General features: G+C 46.5%; 1 protein-coding gene across 4 annotated transcripts in view; it reads right to left on the bottom strand.

The window, feature by feature from the left end:
- The window catches only part of LOC144767955 (cell adhesion molecule CEACAM1-like), a 189,621-nt gene that overhangs the window by 111,811 nt on the left and 56,497 nt on the right, over positions 1–21,313 (bottom strand). For all 4 annotated transcript variants that reach the window (XR_013598397.1, XR_013598398.1, XM_078651306.1 and 1 more), the window contains exons 7-8: positions 20,482–20,506; positions 18,134–18,159 (exon numbers count right to left, since the gene is read on the bottom strand). Coding sequence is in view for 2 of the 4 variants with exons in the window: in XM_078651306.1 (XP_078507432.1) it covers positions 18,134–18,159; positions 20,482–20,506 (51 nt within the window). In the remaining 2 variants the exon portion in view is untranslated. The remainder of the gene's footprint in view (positions 1–18,133; positions 18,160–20,481; positions 20,507–21,313) is intronic.

Below are 21,313 nucleotides of genomic sequence, written 5' to 3'. Positions count from 1 at the left end.
ATAGATTGGGTAAAAATAGACCGAACAAGGCAGGAACCCAAAGAGACAGTTCATGAGTTTTATGAGAGATTGCTGAAAACGTTCAAACAATACAGTGGACTCGATGTAATGGATCCCAAGGATATAGGACAGTTTGTATCAAAGTTCGTTTTGGGGTTGAGACCTGATATCTGTTTGATGATTCAGCAACATTTAATTTGTTGGCAAAACAAACCATTGGATGAAATTTTGAGATATGCGAGGTATTGCAGTGATGAAATAGATTCTAAGGCAAAGAATTGAAGGAGAAGCTTATGGTGGTGCAGATGCAGTCAGCTGGAAAGGGTGGACAGCAACAACAGGGAACAGGGACGATGGGACGGAAATCAAATGGTCAGAATAAGAACAACGAGGAGAGTCTGAGACCTAGAATAGATTTTGCTACATTGAAAAAAACGACAAAGTGCCACCAGTGTCACCAGGTGGGACATTGGAGACGCGAGTGTCCCTATAACCCTGAAAACGGAGAACTAGAAGTAGAGGAGGAAGTTCAAGAGGTCCCAGTTCAAGGGGTGACCATGTCAAGAAGTAAGGTGGCCAAAGGGGGGACTTCGGCTCCACAAGCTCAGTTCCCGCAGCCACCAAGGATTACGACAGGGGGAAAGATTCATCGACAAATGCCTCTTTTTATAGACGAAGGAGAGTGTTACTACGTTGATCCATTGACGGGACAACGTGTAAGTAGAGAAGAGGACTGTACCCTTGGGGCAGTTCTAGAGGTGGATCAAAGAGGACCGTTTGTTGAGGCTGAAGTGGCAGGGTGTCCTACAACATTCTTGATGGATACTGGAGCTACTCGATCAACCTTGAGATCGGCAGTGGTTCCAGATTTACCAATGTCGGGGGAAACAATTCAAGTGGGAGGAGTAGCAAATAGGAGAATGACTAGCCCTTTGACTGAACCGGTGTCAGTGAAAATAGGAAACTACACCAATGAACACCAGTTTGTAGTATGTGATTCAAGTCCTGTGTGTCTGTTAGGAAGGGACTTATTGTGCAAACTGAACTGCACAATATACTGCACACCTCAGGGGGTGGAGGTACAGACTACTGACGATGATGCTACCTTTAAAGTTACAAATTCAAGAACATGCATAGAACTGTATCCTACCCTGACTGTGGAGGACCTTCCTTGGGACTTACGAGATGCAGTGGCATCAGAGGTATGGGATTTTACTGGAGAAGAGATAGGATTGATCAAAGGGGTAGAACCAGTGAAGATCATGGTAAAAGCAAATGTTGAATATCCTAGAACGCCTCAGTACAAACTGACCCCGGAGACGATAGCAGGAATAAGACCTCTAATTGACTCTATGATTCAACAGGGAATACTGAAGGAGATCGTGGGTAGTCCATGCAACTCCCCGATTATGGCTTTGCAGAAACCTAGTGGGAAATTTAGAATAGTACAGGATCTTCGAAAAATTAATAACATAGTTGTTTCATGTTGTCCAGTGGTACCGAATCCATCAGTGATATTGTTTCAGATACCATTCCAAGCTGAGTGGTTCACGGTGATAGATCTTTGTCAGGCTTTCTTTTCAATTCCATTAGATGAGGAGAGCCAGTACCTTTTTGCTTTTAAACTGGAAAATCGCGTTTTAACATGGTGTCGTATCCCACAGGGGTATACAGAAAGCCCATCGATTTTTAATCAGCTATTGAAGAAAAATCTTGAAAGTCTGGTACTGCCACAGAACTCGGTTCAGGTCCAGTACATAGACGACCTACTTGTTGCGTCAGGAACAGAAGAAGCTTGTAAGATAGATACCATCGCCTTGCTGAACCATTTAGCTGAAAATGGACACAAGGTGTCTCCGAACAAATTGCAGTACTGTCTGACAGAGGTACAGTACTTGGGTCACCGAATAGAAAAAGGAAAGCGCAAGGTGTCACCAGATAGGATAGAGGCGATAATGAAGATGAACGCGCCTACGACACAGAGAGAAGTCAGGATGTTCCTAGGAATGGTTGGTTATTGCCGACAGTGGATAGCTAACTTTTCACTGAAAGCAAAACCCTTACAGAAACTGACGCACAAGGAGGTGAGTGATCCGGTACCATGGGACAAGGAGTGTTTGATGTCTTTCCTACAGCTGAGAGAGGACCTGTGTCGTGCTCCAGCCTTGGGAATGCCAGATTATGAGAAACCATTTTCACTTTACTGCAGCGAAAGAGAAGGTTGTGCTTTGTCAGTGTTAGTACAAACTCATGGAAATGCCCGTAGACCAGTTGCATATTTCTCGGCTACTTTAGATCCGGTAGCCGCAGCGTTGCCCGGATGTCTCAAATCCGTTGCTGCAACAGGTGTCAGCATTGAGAGGTGTGAGAACATTGTGATGGGACATCAATTAGTTGTGTATGTACCACATTCTGTAGAATTGTTAATGACCAGGACCAAGACACAGCACTTGACCAATAGTAGGCTCACGCGCTATGAGCAAGTTATTCTTGCTGCGGAGAACGTGACCCTTAAGAGGTGCTCTGTTTTGAATCCTGCTACATTGATGCCACTTCCTAATGATATAGAAGACGAAGAATGTGAAGATCACGATTGCCTTGATGTGACTGAACTATGCACGAAGCCAAGACCAGATATTGTGGATGAGCCGTTGACTGACCCTGATGAAATTTTCTTTGTTGATGGCTCATGTTTAAGAGATGATACTAGTCGGTTGAGAGCAGCTTATGCTGTTTGCACCATTACTGGAGTTGTGGAAGCCGCTTGCCTGGAAGGAGTACACTTCGCTCAGGTAGCAGAAATCATTGCATTGACACGTGCCTGTATAGCAGGTAGCAAAATTAGAGTCACCATTTATACCGATAGCCAATATGGTTTCGGTGTAGTTCATGATTTTGGGCAATTGTGGTCTCAGAGAGGTTACATGACCTCCTCTGGTTCGCCTATTCGAAATGGAGAATTTGTGCGACTGCTGTTAGAAGCATTACAAGGTCCAGCTGCAATTGCAATTGTCAAATGTGTAGCCCACACCAAAAATACAGATTTTGTGTCACAAGGTAATAGATATGCGGATGAAGTTGCCCGCTACTGTGCGGAGCAAGGATATTCTTTCACGGAGGTGGAAGTAGGTGGGGCACAGGAAAAGACAGAGTTAAACATGATGTTAGAAACCGTTGACACCTGGGAAGATTTGAAGGTAATGCAAGACAATGCACCTGAATCAGAGAAAAAGACATGGGAAACAGCAGGTTGTGTGAAAAGTGAAATGGATTTCTGGGTTTCAGCAGATGGAAGGGCAGTGTTACCTGAGGAATTAGTGAGTCCAATGGCACGACAGATACATGGTCCAGTACACTTAGGAAGAGATGCCATGCTGAGGGTATTTAGGCAGACTTGGTATTGCCCTAAGTTTAGGAATGCAGCAGAAGCAGTCTGTAGGAGATGCGTTACTTGTCAGCAACTGAACGTAGGGAAAAGAACACCAGTTACAATGAGTCACATTGGGAGGTCTGGGGGGCCTTTCAACCGAATGCAATTAGATTTTATAGAGATGCCAAAAAGCAACCGCCTCAGGTATGTTCTGGTGGTTGTATGCATATTTTCCGGATGGGTCGAAGCATACCCTACACGCAGGTGCGATACACTCACAGTAGCAAAGTTGTTGCTTAGAGAGTTGATCCCGCGCTTCGGGGTGCCGACCTCTCTGGAATCAGATCGAGGAACTCATTTCAACAGTGAAGTTGTGAAGATGCTTTGCTCTGCGTTGAATATTGATCAAAAGTTGCACTGTAGCTATCGACCAGAGGCTTCAGGTATCGTGGAGCAGATCAATGGCACTTTGAAGTCCCGAATAGCCAAAGTATGTTCATCGACTTCCTTAAGTTGGCCTGATGCTCTGCCCTTGGTACTCATGAGTATGCGTAGCACACCAGACAGGAGGACAGGTCTCTCTCCACACGAAGTTTTAATGGGGAGGGCAATGAGACTTCCGTCTGTACCGACTACAGCTTTGTTGAATATTACAGATGACCTGATCCTGGATTACTGCAAGGGACTGTCTGACGCCATTCATTCTGTGTCCCTTCAGGTGCAGGCCGCTGAAGTTCCATCTTCAAGAGACCTATGTCACGACTTGTGCCCAGGTGACTGGATCCTATTGAAGAAGCACGTCCGGAAGAACTGCCTAGACGTGCGTTGGAAGGGGCCCTACCAGGTCATATTGACAACGAATACTGCCGTGAAGTGTGGAGGGCTGCCAAACTGGATCCACGCTTCCCATACTCAAAGAGTTCCAGCACCCCTAGAAGAAACAGCTCCTCTCGCAGATGAGAATCCAGCTGTGGACGGCGAACCACTAGAGGGGATCAGTCAAGCTGTGGGGGTGTCGGATGAAGTTGGGAGCGCTACAGATCCAGAAGAAGAAAGACAGGACGACAGTGAAACTGAAGTTGCCACGGAAGGTGAAAGTTGCTCTGAATACGGCTCAGATACAGATCAAGTCCAGAGTGATCAAGAACTGAGTGAGAGGACAAGATACAGGAGAACAAGGCGTGGAGAAGCTAGTTGGCCTGAAAGAAGAAATAGGCCGAGCTTGAAGTCAACTCCAGAAAGAACTCTTGCTCCTATATCTGAAGACTCGGATCTGGAAGAAAGTGCACGAGGACAGGAACAGGAAGGTCTGAGAAGATCGAGGAGAGTGCGAGTGCCTTGCAGAAGATACGCTACTCCTGAGTGGACCTACCTCGCTGCAGATGTCCAGTGTACAGGGATCTGGGAGGGTGAGGGAAGTGACCCTGACCAGTACTGACCCCATCATAACAGTGGAAATAGTGTTGCTGATACCGGGAGTGGAGGTCGAAGGGTTGCTGACACTCAATATCCCCTATCCTCCTTATCTGAGCGGAATAAGAGACATGATTTTTAACAGAATAGATTTCCCGACTTGTTGTCCAAGGAGGTCAATACTTGGGGAGATCCTTCTTCGTTTGGAAATATTAGAGTGCGTGACTAGAGTCGCTGGATCACGTATAATTATGGATTGCTAAAGGACTTTGAAAAAAACTTTGTAAATAAACAGATTGAGAGATAACCTAGCGCCGAGTGGAAGAAGAGATTTAGGGACTTCCATATAGAGGACGGAGAAGGGCTAGGGTTGTCTGTTGCTATGGAACTCAAAGACTGATCTTGCGGAAGGGACTATCAGCTTCCAGGTGTGGTTCGAAAAGAGACATTGTGCAAAGAAAAGAGACATTGTGTTGTGAAAGAAAACCGGAACTACACTGTTTGAGATCATGGAGGTTGGCAACCTGAACCGCAGGACAAAATGCATAGTAGGCACACTTTTAGTGGGAGTGATTTTTCTTATAGTTTTAGTAGTTACTATATCCTATGTAGTGGGACATGAAAATGAAGAGAAAGCAACAAAGGAAGCAAAAATTATATCGATACAGAAACCTACTACTGCTGGTAAAAAGGGGGACAATACAGAGAAAGATAAAGCTTTACTATCAGCAGAGACTCGTAGGTTACATGTAGATGCATCACAGGGGAATTTTAAATCAAATGCATATGCTAAATTGCTTTATGAATATGTAGATGCTATGGAGGCTAAAAATTGTTATGTGTGCATGAAATTGCCAGCCTCTGTAGACGAAGGTATTAGATATCATCATCTTCCATTGACTTATGGAATCACATGTAGTTTGTTGCTGAGCATATTTTATGAACGTGATGGTTTTGAATATTATTTTTCAAATTTTGATTCTGTGTTACCAGAAGTGCCAAACTACAAGCATTTGAATAAGTGGGATTATTATAAGAGTGAAGACAGATTACAGAATTTTTTCCTTCCTTGGAAAACATTAGATACTTCACATGCCCGAAGAAATAATTTGACTTGTACGGTGTCAGAAATTGAGAAAAAGTTTGTAGGACAGGTGGATGCTCGGTATAGGAGACAGAAGATTTTAAAATCTTCAGGTCAATGGAAAACAGATTGGACCGAGGAAGAAAGGTCACACCAACGAAAGGGTAGCAATGGTCCAATAGCTTTAGATCGAGAGAAAAAGGGGAAACTGTGCATACATAGGGGTGAAACCTATTACGAAAATGTGTTTGTGGGAGAAGTAAGTTGTGAACATGCTTTCCAACTAGAATATTATTCAAAAGATTTCCTGAAGGAAATGCAGGTAATCTCAAATGTATATTTTGTTTGTGGAAGAAATGCATACGTGAAACTACCAGATAATTGGTATGGATCATGTTATTTGGCAATTGTCTTCCCCAAAATATACCATGCTGAGGATTTAGAAATCATAGAGGGAGGAACCCGAGCTAGAAAAAGAAGAGATGTCAACACTGAGGAGGTAGTTGGAGATGTATTTGGTGCTGCATTTCCTCTTTTGGGGATAGTACTGAATGACATCAAGATTAGAAGATTGGCAACAGTTGTAGATAGGTTGTCCGCCAGTACTGCCAGATCATTAATGCTGGTGGAGGGAGAGATGCAATCGATAAGGGCAATGGTTCTTCAGAACCGACTTGCTTTAGACGTTCTGTTAGCCAAAGAGGGAGGAGTCTGTAAGGCTTTGAAGGTCCAGGAATGTTGCACTTACATTCCAGACAATTCAAAACCTCTAGAGAAGTACATACAGAACATTACTGAAATACATCATGAGATTGAAGATTTGACAAAAGTAAACGTGTGGGAAAAGGTAGGTCAAGGAATGGGTAAAGTTGGAGGTTGGTTTGCCAACCTAGGAAAGAGTTTCATTTGGTACATACTGAAACCTATCATCATAATAGTGATTTGTGTAATCACATTGTGGGGATTGGTGAGACTGTACCAATGGTATAGATCAAACAGGTTGCAGAGATCCATGAGAGAGCAGGAGAGGAGATTAGCCACGTTGCAGGATAATCAGTACAGGAGTCTGAGGGCTCTGGAAATGATGAAACGAGGGAGTACTGCAACAACTTCAGTTTGACTCAGTTCTTATCTCCGAGACGGTGTTGAGATGGTGATGACTACTAAAAGTCATCAAAGGGGGGACTGAGAGAGCGCAATTTGGGGAAAATTGTAGAAGTGCACCATATTTACAAGCACGTTGTATTAGTCTAGTAAAAATTATGTAGGAGTGTCGAATTTATAGAGTGCAAATACATAAGAGTGTTTAACTAGAATAAGAATACATCTATCAGTGTGAAAACCTAATGTAGAATTGTGTAGAAATGTTAGAATGATGTTGGAATCCTATGTTATGTGGCTGTTGAAGGGGAAAATGTAATTCTGCTAAACGTAGAAAGGTGTAGGCCACATGGCAGTTCACAGAGAATACAGGAAGCTGATGCATTTCCACATAATATGGATTTTAATGTTAATATAGTTCAAAGTATTATTGACTATAGAACTGAAGTATATGTTTTATATAAGTTTATATATTCATTGTGTGTAATAAGTTAGAATACTGTTTAGACTAAGAAGTTAAGATTTGCAGAGTGCATAGGCCCGTTTCATGTAATTCTAATAGGCCTGAATAGACAAAAGTCGTTTCTTTGATCTCCATGTGCTCGTTAGAGAAAGGTCGTGTTAGGCACAAACTGTGGAGCCTGCTCTATGGTTTACGACTTAGAAGATACGGTGGAGGTCGGAATTTGGGGCCCACGGTACAAGTGTCTGTTTGCAGGTGCGAGGGGGTTTTTATCAAGAGAGTGATGAATAGACTTTTGTCTCGGGAACCAGGCACAGGCCTGGAGGAGTCTTCAGGAATTTCCTGGGGGGCACCGGCCTGCCGGAGAGGAGCCTGGGAAGCAAGGTCAACGCTAACGATGGGCCCATAGGAGTACCAGCATGGAAATTGCCGCCAGAACCAACACCACGTGAGGGGCGTCTCTAAGGGCGTTTCTATTGGAAATGTGATTTTGTATTAGGGACAGTACCCCTGGGTGAAGTTAGAGCAGATGGTCTGAGGAGCCTAAGAGAGCGGATGGGTAGGCAGATAGGTTTAATTGCGAGAGATCGATTTACAACGAAGACTAAGAGAAGTGTGTGATCTTCTTTGGAAGTCACCACGGCTGACACCTTTTTAGGTTAAGAACTTGTTAAGTAGGGATGTCATTTAGTCTAGTGTAGGGACAGTTGAACCTGAATTTTTCCTTTCTGTAAATGACTTCCAAGCTACAGCTTGTGTCTATTCTTGCAACTCTAGTGATTCTGGAATTGGTTTTGGTGATATTCTTCTGCCGATTAAGAACATTTAGAAAATTCCTGTTTGTATTGATACCTGTATATCTTTTGAACCTTATTTTGAGATGTTTGTATCTCCAGTTAACTTTGGCTTTGAAATAAACTTTTAAAACTTATTCTTAGTAAGTGGTTCTTTAGAGTGGTGTAAGTCCTTAACTGTTTGACCTAGTAGTGGATTGCCTTTTACTCAATGACAGGTACCAATGGTTCAGTCGACCTGAGTTGGGATCTAGATCTATAACTATAGACCAGAAATCCCGCGTTAACAGAGATGATGGAATCCGCTGTGTCGCCACCAGATGGAAGGTCACCATCGCAGGAGGCAGAGCCTGACTGGAAGCATCAACAGACCTCCTGTGTAACACTGTGGAAGACGCTATGTCGCCACCAGTGAAGGTCTTGGGTGGAAGACATTGCAGGAGTCAGAAGATAAATGGAATTATCAATAGATCTTCTGCATAAACCTGAGAAAGCATCACCCTTACAGGGTATCAATTCTCTCATTATCCCTAGGTTATACAGAATCCCTGCAAAGAGCGTAAAGTTCTGAACACTTTGACGGGGCAAAATGTCCTTAGTGGAAGCGCCCAGATGTCATTGACACACATGTTTTCAGACAGAGTCCTGCTCTTTGATCCTATTGAAGTTCACTCAGTGATAGAATTTTGAAGAGATGGAATTAAGCAGCTCCATAAATATATTCTGTAATTTGTCAATATTTAACTCTGCACACAAGCTCTGTAGCAGGTTCGTCAAGCACACAGCTATCTTACCACCTGATACAGTTGGCCACCTGATACATAAATATTAATAACTTATCAATAACTGCATTATATAATTGAAATAGAGGGATGGCCACATCCTGTTCCAATAGCGCTCCTGTGTAATTGCATGATCACTAGAAATCCATGTGAGGCTGCAACTACTGATGCACTGAAGGCAAGTGTGGGGGAACACTTGATGTCCAGGTGGCCTGAGCACGGATTGCAACTGGCAGTTTTCGAGGGAGCCCTGTGATTGCGCCTACGTATGGTCTGGTCCATGCCATATTTGGGACAGCCAATCATTAAGCGTCTGACTGCCCAGGTTAGTGCAAAGCTGCTCCATCCAGACTGCTGCAACCATGAAAGAGAGGCTGGACATGTGCTGCTGGGTAACAAAGAACTCCATCACAGAATCAGAACCCAGGACCCTGAGAGAGAGGCTGGGCAAGTGCGAGGGTGAACCCGCCCCTGGACACGGTGTTAAAGGACTCCATTACAGACCTAGAACTGAGGAACCAGAAAGAGAGAGGCTGGGCAGATGCGAGGGTGAACCTGCCCCTAGACCCGGTGCCAAGGGACTCCACAATTCCAGTATTTGTAAAGTGCAAGCTGCTCACATCTAAGGGTCTCAAGGCACTGGGGGCCATCAGGAAGTCTAAGTGAGCTACTACCCAGAGTCACATGGTGCTGAGCTGAGCTGCCAGAGCTGAGAATCGAACCGTGAACCCTGTGCTCAGAAGTCAGGCACTCTGGCTGCTGCGCCACACCTCTCCACAGTCTCAAGACCCAGGACCAAGGACCCAGAGAGAGAGAGGCTGGGAAGGTGCGAGGGTGAACCCGCCCCTGTACCCGGTGCCAAAGGGCTCATCACTTTCTCAGAACCCAGGGTCCATGACCCTGAGAGAGAGCATGGGCAGGTGCGCTGATAAACGTGCCTTGCACCTGGCGCTGAAGGACTCCATCACAGACTCAGATCCCAGGCCCTTGGAACCTGAGAGAGAGGGTGGGCAGGCGTGAGGGTGAATCTGGCCCTGCACCTGACACTGGAGGACTCCATCACAGACTCAGATCCCAGGCCCTAGGACCCTGAGAGAGAGAGTGGGCAGGTGTGAGGGTGAACCTGGCCCTGCACCTGGCGCTGAAGGACTCCATCACAGACTTGGATTCCCAGGCCCCAGGACACTGAGAGAGAGGGTGGGCAGGTGTGAGGGTGAACCTGGCCCTGCACCTGGCACTGGAGGACTCCATCACAGACTCAGATCCCAGGACACTGAGAGAGAGGGTGGGCAGGTGTGAGGGTGAATCGGGCCCTGCACCTGGCGCTGAAGGACTCCATCGCAGACTTGGATTCCCAGGACCCTGAGAGAGAGGGTGGACAGGTGTGAGGGTGAACCTGGCCCTGCACCTGGCACTGGAGGACTCCATCACAGACTCAGATCCCAGGACACTGAGAGAGAGTGTGGGCAGGTGCGAGGGTGAACCGGGCCCTGCACCTGGCGCTGAAGGACTCCATCACAGACTTGGATTCCCAGGCCCTAGGACCCTGAGAGAGAGAGTGGGCAGGTGTGAGGGTGAATCTGGCCCTGCACCTGGCGCTGAAGGACTCCATCGCAGACTTGGATTCCCAGGACCCTGAGAGAGAGGGTGGACAGGTGTGAGGGTCAACCTGGCCCTGCACCTGGCACTGGAGGACTCCATCACAGACTCAGATCCCAGGCCCTAGGACCCTGAGAGAGAGAGTGGGCAGGTGTGAGGGTGAACCTGGCCCTGCACCTGGCACTGGAGGACTCCATCACAGACTCAGATCCCAGGACACTGAGAGAGAGAGTGGGCAGGTGTGAGGGTGAATCGGGCCCTGCACCTGGCGCTGAAGGACTCCATCGCAGACTTGGATTCCCAGGACACTGAGAGAGAGGGTGGACAGGTGTGAGGGTGAACCTGGCCCTGCACCTGGCACTGGAGGACTCCATCACAGACTCAGATCCCAGGCCCTAGGACCCTGAGAGAGAGGGTGGGCAGGTGTGAGGGTGAACCTGACCCTGCACCTGGCACTGGAGGACTCCATCACAGACTCAGATCCCAGGACACTGAGAGAGAGGGTGGGCAGGTGTGAGGGTGAATCGGGCCCTGCACCTGGCGCTGAAGGACTCCATCACAGACTTGGATTCCCAGGACCCTGAGAGAGAGGGTGGACAGGTGTGAGGGTGAACCTGGCCCTGCACCTGGCACTGGAGGACTCCATCACAGACTCAGATCCCAGGCCCTAGGACCCTGAGAGAGAGAGTGGGCAGGTGTGAGGGTGAACCGGGCCCTGCACCTGGCACTGGAGGACTCCATCACAGACTCAGATCCCAGGACACTGAGAGAGAGAGTGGGCAGGTGTGAGGGTGAATCGGGCCCTGCACCTGGCGCTGAAGGACTCCATCGCAGACTTGGATTCCCAGGACCCTGAGAGAGAGGGTGGACAGGTGTGAGGGTGAACCTGGCCCTGCACCTGGCACTGGAGGACTCCATCACAGACTCAGATCCCAGGCCCTAGGACCCTGAGAGAGACGGTGGGCAGGTGTGAGGGTGAATCTGGCCCTGCACCTGGCACTGGAGGACTCCATCACAGACTCAGATCCCAGGCCCTAGGACCCTGAGAGAGAGGGTGGGCAGGTGTGAGGGTGAACCTGGCCCTGCACCTGGCACTGGAGGACTCCATCACAGACTCAGATCCCAGGCCCTAGGACCCTGAGAGAGAGAGTGGGCAGGTGTGAGGGTGAACCGGGCCCTGCACCTGGCACTGGAGGACTCCATCACAGACTCAGATCCCAGGACACTGAGAGAGAGGGTGGGCAGGTGCGAGGGTGAATCGGGCCCTGCACCTGGCACTGGAGGACTCCATCACAGACTCAGATCGCAGGACACTGAGAGAGAGGGTGGGCAGGTGTGAGGGTGAATCGGGCCCTGCACCTGGCGCTGAAGGACTCCACCACAGACTTGGATTCCCAGGCCCTAGGACCCTGAGAGAGAGAGTGGGCAGGTGTGAGGGTGAACCTGGCCCTGCGCCTGGCGCTAAAGGACTCCATCACAGACTTGGATTCCCAGGCCCTTGGAACCCGAGAGAGAGGGTGGGCAGGCGTGAGGGTGAATCTGGCCCTGCACCTGGCACTGGAGGACTCCATCACAGACTCAGATCCCAGGACACTGAGAGAGAGAGTGGGCAGGTGTGAGGGTGAATCGGGCCCTGCACCTGGCGCTGAAGGACTCCATCACAGACTCAGATCCCAGGCCCTAGGACCCTGAGAGAGAGAGTGGGCAGGTGTGAGGGTGAACCTGGCCCTGCACCTGGCGCTGAAGGACTCCATCACAGACTCAGATCCCAGGCCCTTGGAACCTGAGAGAGAGGGTGGGCAGGCGTGAGGGTGAATCTGGCCCTGCACCTGGCGCTGAAGGACTCCACCACAGACTTGGATTCCCAGGCCCTTGGAACCCGAGAGAGAGGGTGGGCAGGCGTGAGGGTGAATCTGGCCCTGCACCTGGCGCTGAAGGACTCCATCACAGACTCAGATCCCAGGCCCTAGGACCCTGAGAGAGAGAGTGGGCAGGTGTGAGGGTGAACCTGGCCCTGCACCTGGCACTGGAGGACTCCATCACAGACTCAGATCCCAGGACACTGAGAGAGAGAGTGGGCAGGTGTGAGGGTGAATCGGGCCCTGCACCTGGCGCTGAAGGACTCCATCGCAGACTTGGACTCCCAGGCCCTTGGAACCTGAGAGAGGGGGTGGGCAGGTGTGAGGGTGAATCTGGCCCTGCACCTGGCACTGGAGGACTTCATCACAGACTCAGATCCCAGGACATAGGGCCCTGAGAGAGATGGGCAGGTGCACTTCTGAACGCGCCCGGTACCTGGCGCTGAAGGGCTCCATCACAGACTCAAACAAGAGAGAAAGCTTAGGAAGGGTACAGCGAAGGAGAGGGTTGTGAGTTGTGAACAGTATGTAGTACAACTGTGTGAATAAAGTGCTCGTCCACCCACACTACCTCGTTGAGAAGCCTGTGACTGCTCGCCCTCTCTAACCTGAGAGTCAGGTGCGGAAAGGGTTGTACTTGGCCCAGTTTGCAGACCCATCATAGGAGAGAACCCCAAGATACCAGAGGCAAACGGCCTCAATGCTCACAGTTGAGGCCTAGTAGCCCCTGCCCGCCCTGCGGCTCCAGAAAGGGGTCTGCCAAACCTGCCGAGTAGTTTCCACCATCACACAGGTGAGGTGCAAGTAAAGCTGCAGGGACAGCATCTGCCTCCTTTCTCCACATCCTGTTTATGTCCTGAACAGTCAGGTAAGCCCACACTAGAGACATATGAGGGAGCCCCCTTCCTTTGTGAATACATCAAATGCAGCACTTGTTGAGGCTGTATTCTGGGAGTAATGGTCAAATCCAGAGGGAGCCGGGTGGGAGTAGCGCCTCGTATTTAGTACAACCAGTGGCATAACACAAACTGATGGTCCCTGCTGAATGTGAAGAGAGGCCCCTGAATCTCCCATAGCTCACAGATATTCATTGACTTTGGCCTGAATGGAAGCCCCCTCAAGTGTTGGTGGGCCCTCCTGTGTCAGAGAGGCTGCAGGGGCTTGTGTTACATTCCTCAGTACAGCCATGTGATTCATGTGCTTGCATCATTTCTTGCAAATATAAGCACTAGGCTGGATATTCTATCTATTGTGCCTGTTTGTGGACTGTTGAGTTCTGAGCTTGAGCCCCACAACACTAGCCTCCCTGAGAAGCCTCTGGCAGCTTGCCCTCTCTACCCTGAGAGTCAGGTGCGGAAAGGATAGTATGTGTCCAAGTTTGCAAAACCATAGTAGGACTGACTCCAGAACAGTGGACCTCAACCCCCATTGTTGATGCCTAGTATTCCCCGCCTGACCAGCGGCCCCCCAAAAGGGGCCTAACAACACTGTGATTAGTTTCCTCCATCAGAGAGGTGAAGTGCAGGTAAAGCTGTAGGGACAGTTCTGCCTCCGTTCTCCACATCCTGTTTATATCTTGAACCAGAAGAAGAGCGCCCACTACAGACTAATGAGGAAACCACCTCCCTATGAGGTGTAAACTGTGATTATCTCAATGCTGCACATGTTGAGGTTGTGTATTTTGAGTTAAGTTGAATTCCACTGACCCTGATTCACTGTAAGACTCTGTCGGAAGTTAAGGCAGTAAATGATAGCGATAACTAGTGTGAAGGAAAGCAAACAAATGATGGGGCCTGGTGCTACTGCACATGCTTCACTAATGATAGCTTTGTTTGTGCTGCACTTAGAGGCTGCCACATTGAAAGCTGAAGTATCAGCCAACACTTACTGCATGGAGTACACAGCACATCAAGTGCGTTATCTGTGACATCCTTTGATGGGCGAACAAAGCAAACACAAGATGATGATAGACGGAGCGCTGAAACTTTTCAAACACTCGCCCCAGTTACAGATCTGGGTTGAATCCATCATCGTTCTTTATCTCACGCTAGTGTATGCCATTGGCCATCACCGGACATCTGCATACAAAGGTGAGTGCCAATGCAGAGCAGAATGGACGGATGTATGTCAGTACAACGCGGTCGTTTTCAACGCGGTACTTTACATCGCAGAATTTACAACGCACGTTGTTACAACGACTTGCGTTGGAGGGTGCGGATTTCGGAATCTTATAATTTTATATTCCAACACCAGTCCCCGTAACAGTAGGTAAGGTGTTGGAATATAAAATTACAAGATTCCTTATCCCACAGCGCAAGTCGTAGTAACGACTTGCGTTGTAACAGACGCGTCGTAACTGCACTGCGGGGTAACATACGCGTTGTAAAGGATGTTCCCCGAATGGACAGGAAGCATCAACATGAGGTTCTTCCACGCAAAGTAAGTAGACCTTGTGCTGATCAGAGATGGACCACACACCCCAGCTTGTTGTCAACCAACCACAAGCCGATGTGGCTGAAAAGGTCTCATGTAGTAAGTATCAAGGACTGAATGAGGTCCTAGTGCTGCTGCCCCTAATATGACATCCTGTGCAGAAGTGAACATGGGGCCTATGTCCAACACTCTGAGGTACCCAGAAGGAGACGTGTGTTTTAGAAAACACCCAATACATGCCTAGATATCACGCACCATCAATGCTCATGAATCCACCAACTGCACGGGCTGAAGTAGCCTATGGGGCTGGCAAACTACTTTAGGAGGTAAGAGTAATACCTGCGAACAGCCAATCACAAATCGGATGTAGCCTGACGGCTGTTTCAATCTTACCTGGCAAATAGACGACAAACAGTGGCTCTCCCATCCTATCAATCGGACTTTGCTGATATTAGGCATGGGGTACCCCAGGGTTCTGCAATCAGCCAAATATTATTTAACACCTATATGTGTCCTCTGATCACTGTCATCAAGTCACATAATGTCAGACTCGTTAATTATGCTGACGACACACAGCTTATTTAATGCGGTCTCACTAGGACATTTTCACGCCTGCATGCAAGATACAGTACACTGGTTGAGAAACAACTCCTTGCAATTAAACAGCGATAAAACGGAGATATTATGCTGTGCTGCAGGCAAAGTGCCATTTCCACTTCCAATGGGCTTTTGGCCCATTCCCGCGGGTACACCTCTGATACCAGTTGAAATGGTACGTAACCTAGGCATTAGCTTCAATGATATGCTGAAGCTAGAAACCCAAGTTAACTAGATTGTGGGGAGCATCTTTTCTCTCATCAGAGTACTCTGGAAGATTCTCCTGATGTTACCAACCCAGGCACGAGCACAAGTAGGAAGGAGTGTTATTCTGAGTCGTCTGGACTATTGCAATGTGTTGCTGCTGGAGTCCCCAAGGTATCTGATTGGGAGACTCCGGAGAATCCAGACTGTGGCAGCAAAGCTCGCCTTAATGAGACCACGACGGTCATCCACATCTCTGGCGTTGGTTGAGCTCCACTGGCTCCCTGTGCTACAGAGGATACAATTTAAATCACTCTGTATTGTTTTCAAGGCGCTGCACATAAACCGCTGCAGAACAAGTTTGGCTGGCATGTCCCCACCTGCAGTCTTCGTTCCTCCTCGGCTAACCTGGTAAAAGTACCCAGGATTAAAAGAGTAAAATCGGGGGGAAGAGCTTTCAGTGTTGCAGCAGCGCGGCTCTGGAATGGTATTCCAACTGATCTGAGACAGATGCAGGATTTGTTGAAGTTCCGCAGGAAAATAAAAACCTGGCTATTTCCCAGAGCATAAGCTTTTTGTAGTAACATGGGGCCATATGTATCAAGCAAAATTACATTCACAAACGCCGAAATTCGCAGAATTTCGGCGTTTGCAAATGCAATTTTGCCAAATGGTATGTATTAAGGCAAAATAAGGAATCGCAAAATTTGTGATTCCTTATTTTGCGATTCCTTAAATGCAATGTAAGAAGCACCAAAAAAGTGCAATTTGGCCCTAAGGAATCGCAAATTACCACCAACTTCAAGTTGGTCGTAATTTGAGATTTCTTTGAAAAATTCACTTTTTTGCATTTTTCAAAGGGCAACGTGAAGCACATACATGCCCTTAGGGCATGTGTGTGCGCCACATGTGCACCCATGCTTATTTCAGGGATGCATCAGGGTGTCCTTTTGACACCCCTGCACCCTTGAAATTATTCTCAATTTGCGATTCTCAAATTGCGAATCGCAAATTGAGAATAACTTCCCGTTCATTTCTATGGGCCTCCATAGAAATGAATGGGAAAGTATTCCTTAATTGCGATTCGCAATTTGCAAATCGCAATTAAGGAATATTAAGAAATCGCTAAAAAATTGCGATTTTTTACATACATCCCTATTTGCAATTCTCAAATAGCGATTTCTAAAAAATCGCTATTTGAGAATCGCAAATCAGGATGTTGATACATATGGCCCATGGTCCTTGCAGCACTTTGGTGCCAGTGCGCATGTATCGCAGCGCCAGGATGCCCGTAAATTTACATTGTGCGCATTATAAGTTTGGATAACAATAACTAGAGTGGTTATCCTGGAAGCTGGGGAACCGGGTGCGAGTCTCGGCAACGATGCTCAACATCCTGTAATCCTGGGCAAATTACTTAATCTCCCCGTGCCTAACAAAAGAATGAATGTGTGTCCATCTGTAACGTAACTGGTGCTGACGTCTCTGGTCTAGTTCGCGCTATATAAAACTCTAAAAAGAAAAGGATACAATAACAAAAGAATATGCAGAACCTCCTGTGTCTGAAAGAACTAGTCCTCTGTAAGAGTGTGAATTAAAGAAAGAAAGAAAGAAAGAAAGAAAGAAAGAAAGAAAGAAAGAAAGAAAGAAAGAAAGAAAGAAAGAAAGAAAGAAAGTCAGTGTTGGCAAGATTGAAAGAGCACACTGATGAGCATATATTGAGAGTTCATGTAAGTTGATGTGAAATAGCAGCAGTTAGACGAACAAGGTCATTCCAAAAGGAATTTACAACAGCATTAGCAGGAGACAGGAACTGATACTCTTGGAATGCGCCCTGTGCTTGCATGAAAAGCTTCCTGCTATCACATCATGATCTAAATGCAAAACGCAGTCACTCAATGTGAAGTTAACCAGCGCCTTGAGACCCTCACGGGTGATTTGCCACGCTTTATAAATCCAGATTGATTGACTGATTGATTGATTGATTTAAGGCTGACCCACTGCCCCATGCTGTATGCGGTAGGGGTAGAGGCGAAATGTGAATGACACAACAACAGACCAATGGATGAAGAGAGCTGGCTGAAAGGCTATTTAACTAAGTCTATTGTACATATCATTTTAGCAAAATCAAAATATCTTGGCTAACACCAATAATAATGAATAACATTCCCGGAAAGACACTCCAAAGAAACACAAAGGCTGCCAAAAACCTGCATTCTTTTTTTTGTTGTTTAAGAATCAGGAAATGTTCCACGTCTCTACTTGTCTCTCTGCTTTGCTCACTTCATTAGCCAACATATTTCAACACTTGTCATTAAAATGTTCTATGCTTACACTTTTTTCTTTTTCCAGGTCTTTATTTTTTCCTGTTTGAGTCCCTATTTCCCGTCGCCCCCACCTGTTCATAAACAATAAAAGTGGATGAATACTGTACCTCCCTGGGGTCTTCCAGCGTTGGATCTACAAACAGACACATAATGTTAATTGCTGACTGTTCTCTCTGTAACCATTTCAATCACAGAGCAGAGGGTGAGAGGCTGACAACAGAGAGCAGAAGTACAAGCAGGTGAGAGGAAGGACACACAGGAAAAGGGATCACTGGAAAAACCTCAAGCTTGAGTGATCGTGACGTTATGAGGGTTTAGAGTGAGTGGACGTGCAGCGCTGTATTGATTTATCATTTCTTGTCAACTAGGAGGTATTGTAGTATAATTCACTGAGAAGGTTGATTAATATGATTACTTTGTAGACAAGCATTTGGTCGGATCGTCAAAGGACAGTCGTTAAATTCAAAGGTTTCTACTTCGTCACTTTCAGTCCATTGGGAGGTATTTCTCTACCAGGGAAAGTTAAGAATAGAGAAATAGAGCTGGTGACTCAGAACATGGAAGTATGTCCATTGTCTAGGTATGTGTGTGTGCTTGTGTGTCTGCGTGCATGGATTTGAGTGTGTGTGTGTGTATGTGTGTTTGTGTGCACGGTTGATTAGGTCTGTGGGTTTGAGAGTGTGTGCACGTGTGTGTGTGTGCCTGTGTGTGCGTACGCATGTGTGTGCATTTAAGTGTGTGCGCATGTACGTGTGTGTCTGTGTGGGTGTGCGTGTGCAGCTGAGTGGGTCTATGAGTGTGTGTGTGTGCATGCATTTGAGTGTGTCTCTTTGTGCATGCGTGTATGTGTGCGAGTGCATGTATGTGATTGTACTATTTCATATTGACCTCTAGAACATTAAGGGACAATATATCAAAAAATGAGAGCACATGTGAAGTGTAGATTTATAATTCCTAACTCCACATCTACATACCATGAAGATATAAGTACCACACTGGTAAAGAAATAGAAAATCTGGACTCACTTGTTGATTTTTACGGGCATATATATGACCGTTTTTTTGCAGTCACAAATGGGAAATTGGCCCGTTTGCGACCGCAAAAAGGGTATGTACTAGGCCTGGGTGTAGTTTGCGGAGTTTTGCTATGCAAACTCTGTGAGGTTACAAAAAAACTCTGCAAACTTCCTCAAGTGGTGGAGTGCAGTGTGAACGGCAGTTCGTGCTTGTATTTCTGCCACTCGGGTAGAAATTCTACCCGAGTGGCAACTCGCGCTCACGAACTTACCATTGGTGATCGCGAGCGGGGAAAAACTCCATTGCGAAGCGGAGTTTTCTGCCCCCCATGAGCTCCACAGAGTGCGGAGTGCAGAAAACTCCATAAACTCTGAGAACAGAGCAAAGTTCACTGCCCAGGCCTAGTATATACAAACTCTATTTTGAGAGTCGGTGACTCGAAAAATAGTGTTTGTGAGCCGCTATGAGGAAGGGGTGGGCTAAGGGCGTCCCTTTATAATGGTGAGTCAGAATGGTATGTACCATTGTTTTGTGATCGAATTCGCGGCTGCAAAACACTGGCAGTTTACCAACTACTTCAAGTAGGTAGTAAGCCGCTAGTGAACAGGAAGGGGTCCCCAGGGGACCCCTTCCCCTTTGTGAATAGATGTGAAAATATTTTTTAAGAGCAGGCAGTGGTCCACGGACAACTACCTACTCGTAAAAAATCAACCTGAAATATTTTATTTTTATTTTTTAAATGCATTCTGTTTTCCTTTAAGGAAATTACATAATAGACAAGAAATGCCATGGAAAGTGTGTTTCGCTCGATCAATTAAATACAAGATCTTTTTTAAGTAAACAAACACAATGTTGCATAGAAGTACAGGAAAGCATGGGTTGAAATGAATGAGATGTGTTTGGGTTCATCCGCATGAATCCATAACAAAGTGATGGTGATCTGTATGGCCCCATTGTAATAGGATGTTTGTTAATTATTTAGGAAAGAACGTATGACACAACACCTCATAGATGAATTATTTTACTTAAGGGACTTCTCTTACTGGCTCACCTGAAGTGTGTCCATAAGGTGAGGTCACTTCATTATTAACTTATCTTCACTCCTGGTCCCACTGCCAGGTATGTAAGCATCACCATACAAGAACAGACAACAGTAAGGGGCTGGGGGGCTCCAGCAACGAGCCCATCTCCACAGTGAACAACACATACACACAAATGCACATGAACATACACACACGCGCACACATGCACACACAAGCACACACATAAACACACACACAAATAAGGAACATGGGAGGGAGAGAATAGATGTGTCAGGTCAGTACAGAAAGAATCAGTAGTTTGCACAAGTGAGTGGACCTGAGCAGTGAATGAATACTTAAGTGCTGGACAGGTCACTGCTTCAGCGATCTGTCTGGGTGATTTGTAGAGGCTCTCACCTGTCCTCACTTCTTGGCACTTTATCTGCGGAGAGAATTTACAGGGTTAGAGTTGGATATCCTTCAAGGGCCTGGGAGATGATCAACTAATGAAAAGAACACTCCAAAACAAAGACTACATAACACACCTTGTACAACATACCCTATATACCCACACCCAACACACGCACACACACATTGTGCTGGCACCAAAGAGACACTTTCTAATCATCCTGATATGTCACAAGAATAATAGATCAACCTAGAACTCTTTACATGTTCTCAATCACAGCTTAGACTGATTTGGAACAGATTGAAGAAACTGAAAGGTACTGTGGACTGAAATATACCAAGTTTAATGTGTGGATCCATTTTAAGGGGGCCTTTAGATTAAGGTATTCATGGATAACTGAGATTGAAGAGACATAGGGAACCTGAAAAACAACCTCTCTGTTTTAAGAAGTATCAAAAATTATTAACTTTTAAAGTTCTAGCTAAGCATTTTTATCTAAAAAACTACAATTAAGAGTAAGGCATTGAGGAATACCTAAGGTTGAAGGGACATCAGGAGAGTGAAAGACATACCCTAATTTCCTGTAAGTATTTGAAATTCCTACTCTTCCAATCAATTAATTTTTAAAAATTAGAAATAAGGTTGTTTTACAATCACACGTCGAACTGTGTTTTATTATTCAATTTTGCCACAATAACTTTGTTATTGTGATTTCTGGCTATTCTGTTTCCAATATCCCTTTTTGCAATACTTTCAACTTTTAAATAAGTTTCCTATTTTGCAATATCCCTGCCATAGAAGGGAGTCTGCAGTCCCACCAACAGTGCATTAGTAAACATT

This window comes from Lissotriton helveticus, chromosome 7 (assembly GCF_964261635.1).
Source record: "Lissotriton helveticus chromosome 7, aLisHel1.1, whole genome shotgun sequence".
In the NCBI taxonomy this organism is placed as follows: domain Eukaryota; kingdom Metazoa; phylum Chordata; class Amphibia; order Caudata; family Salamandridae; genus Lissotriton; species Lissotriton helveticus.
Note: the sequence above shows the minus strand (reverse complement) of the source record. Positions and strands in the feature narration are given on the sequence as shown.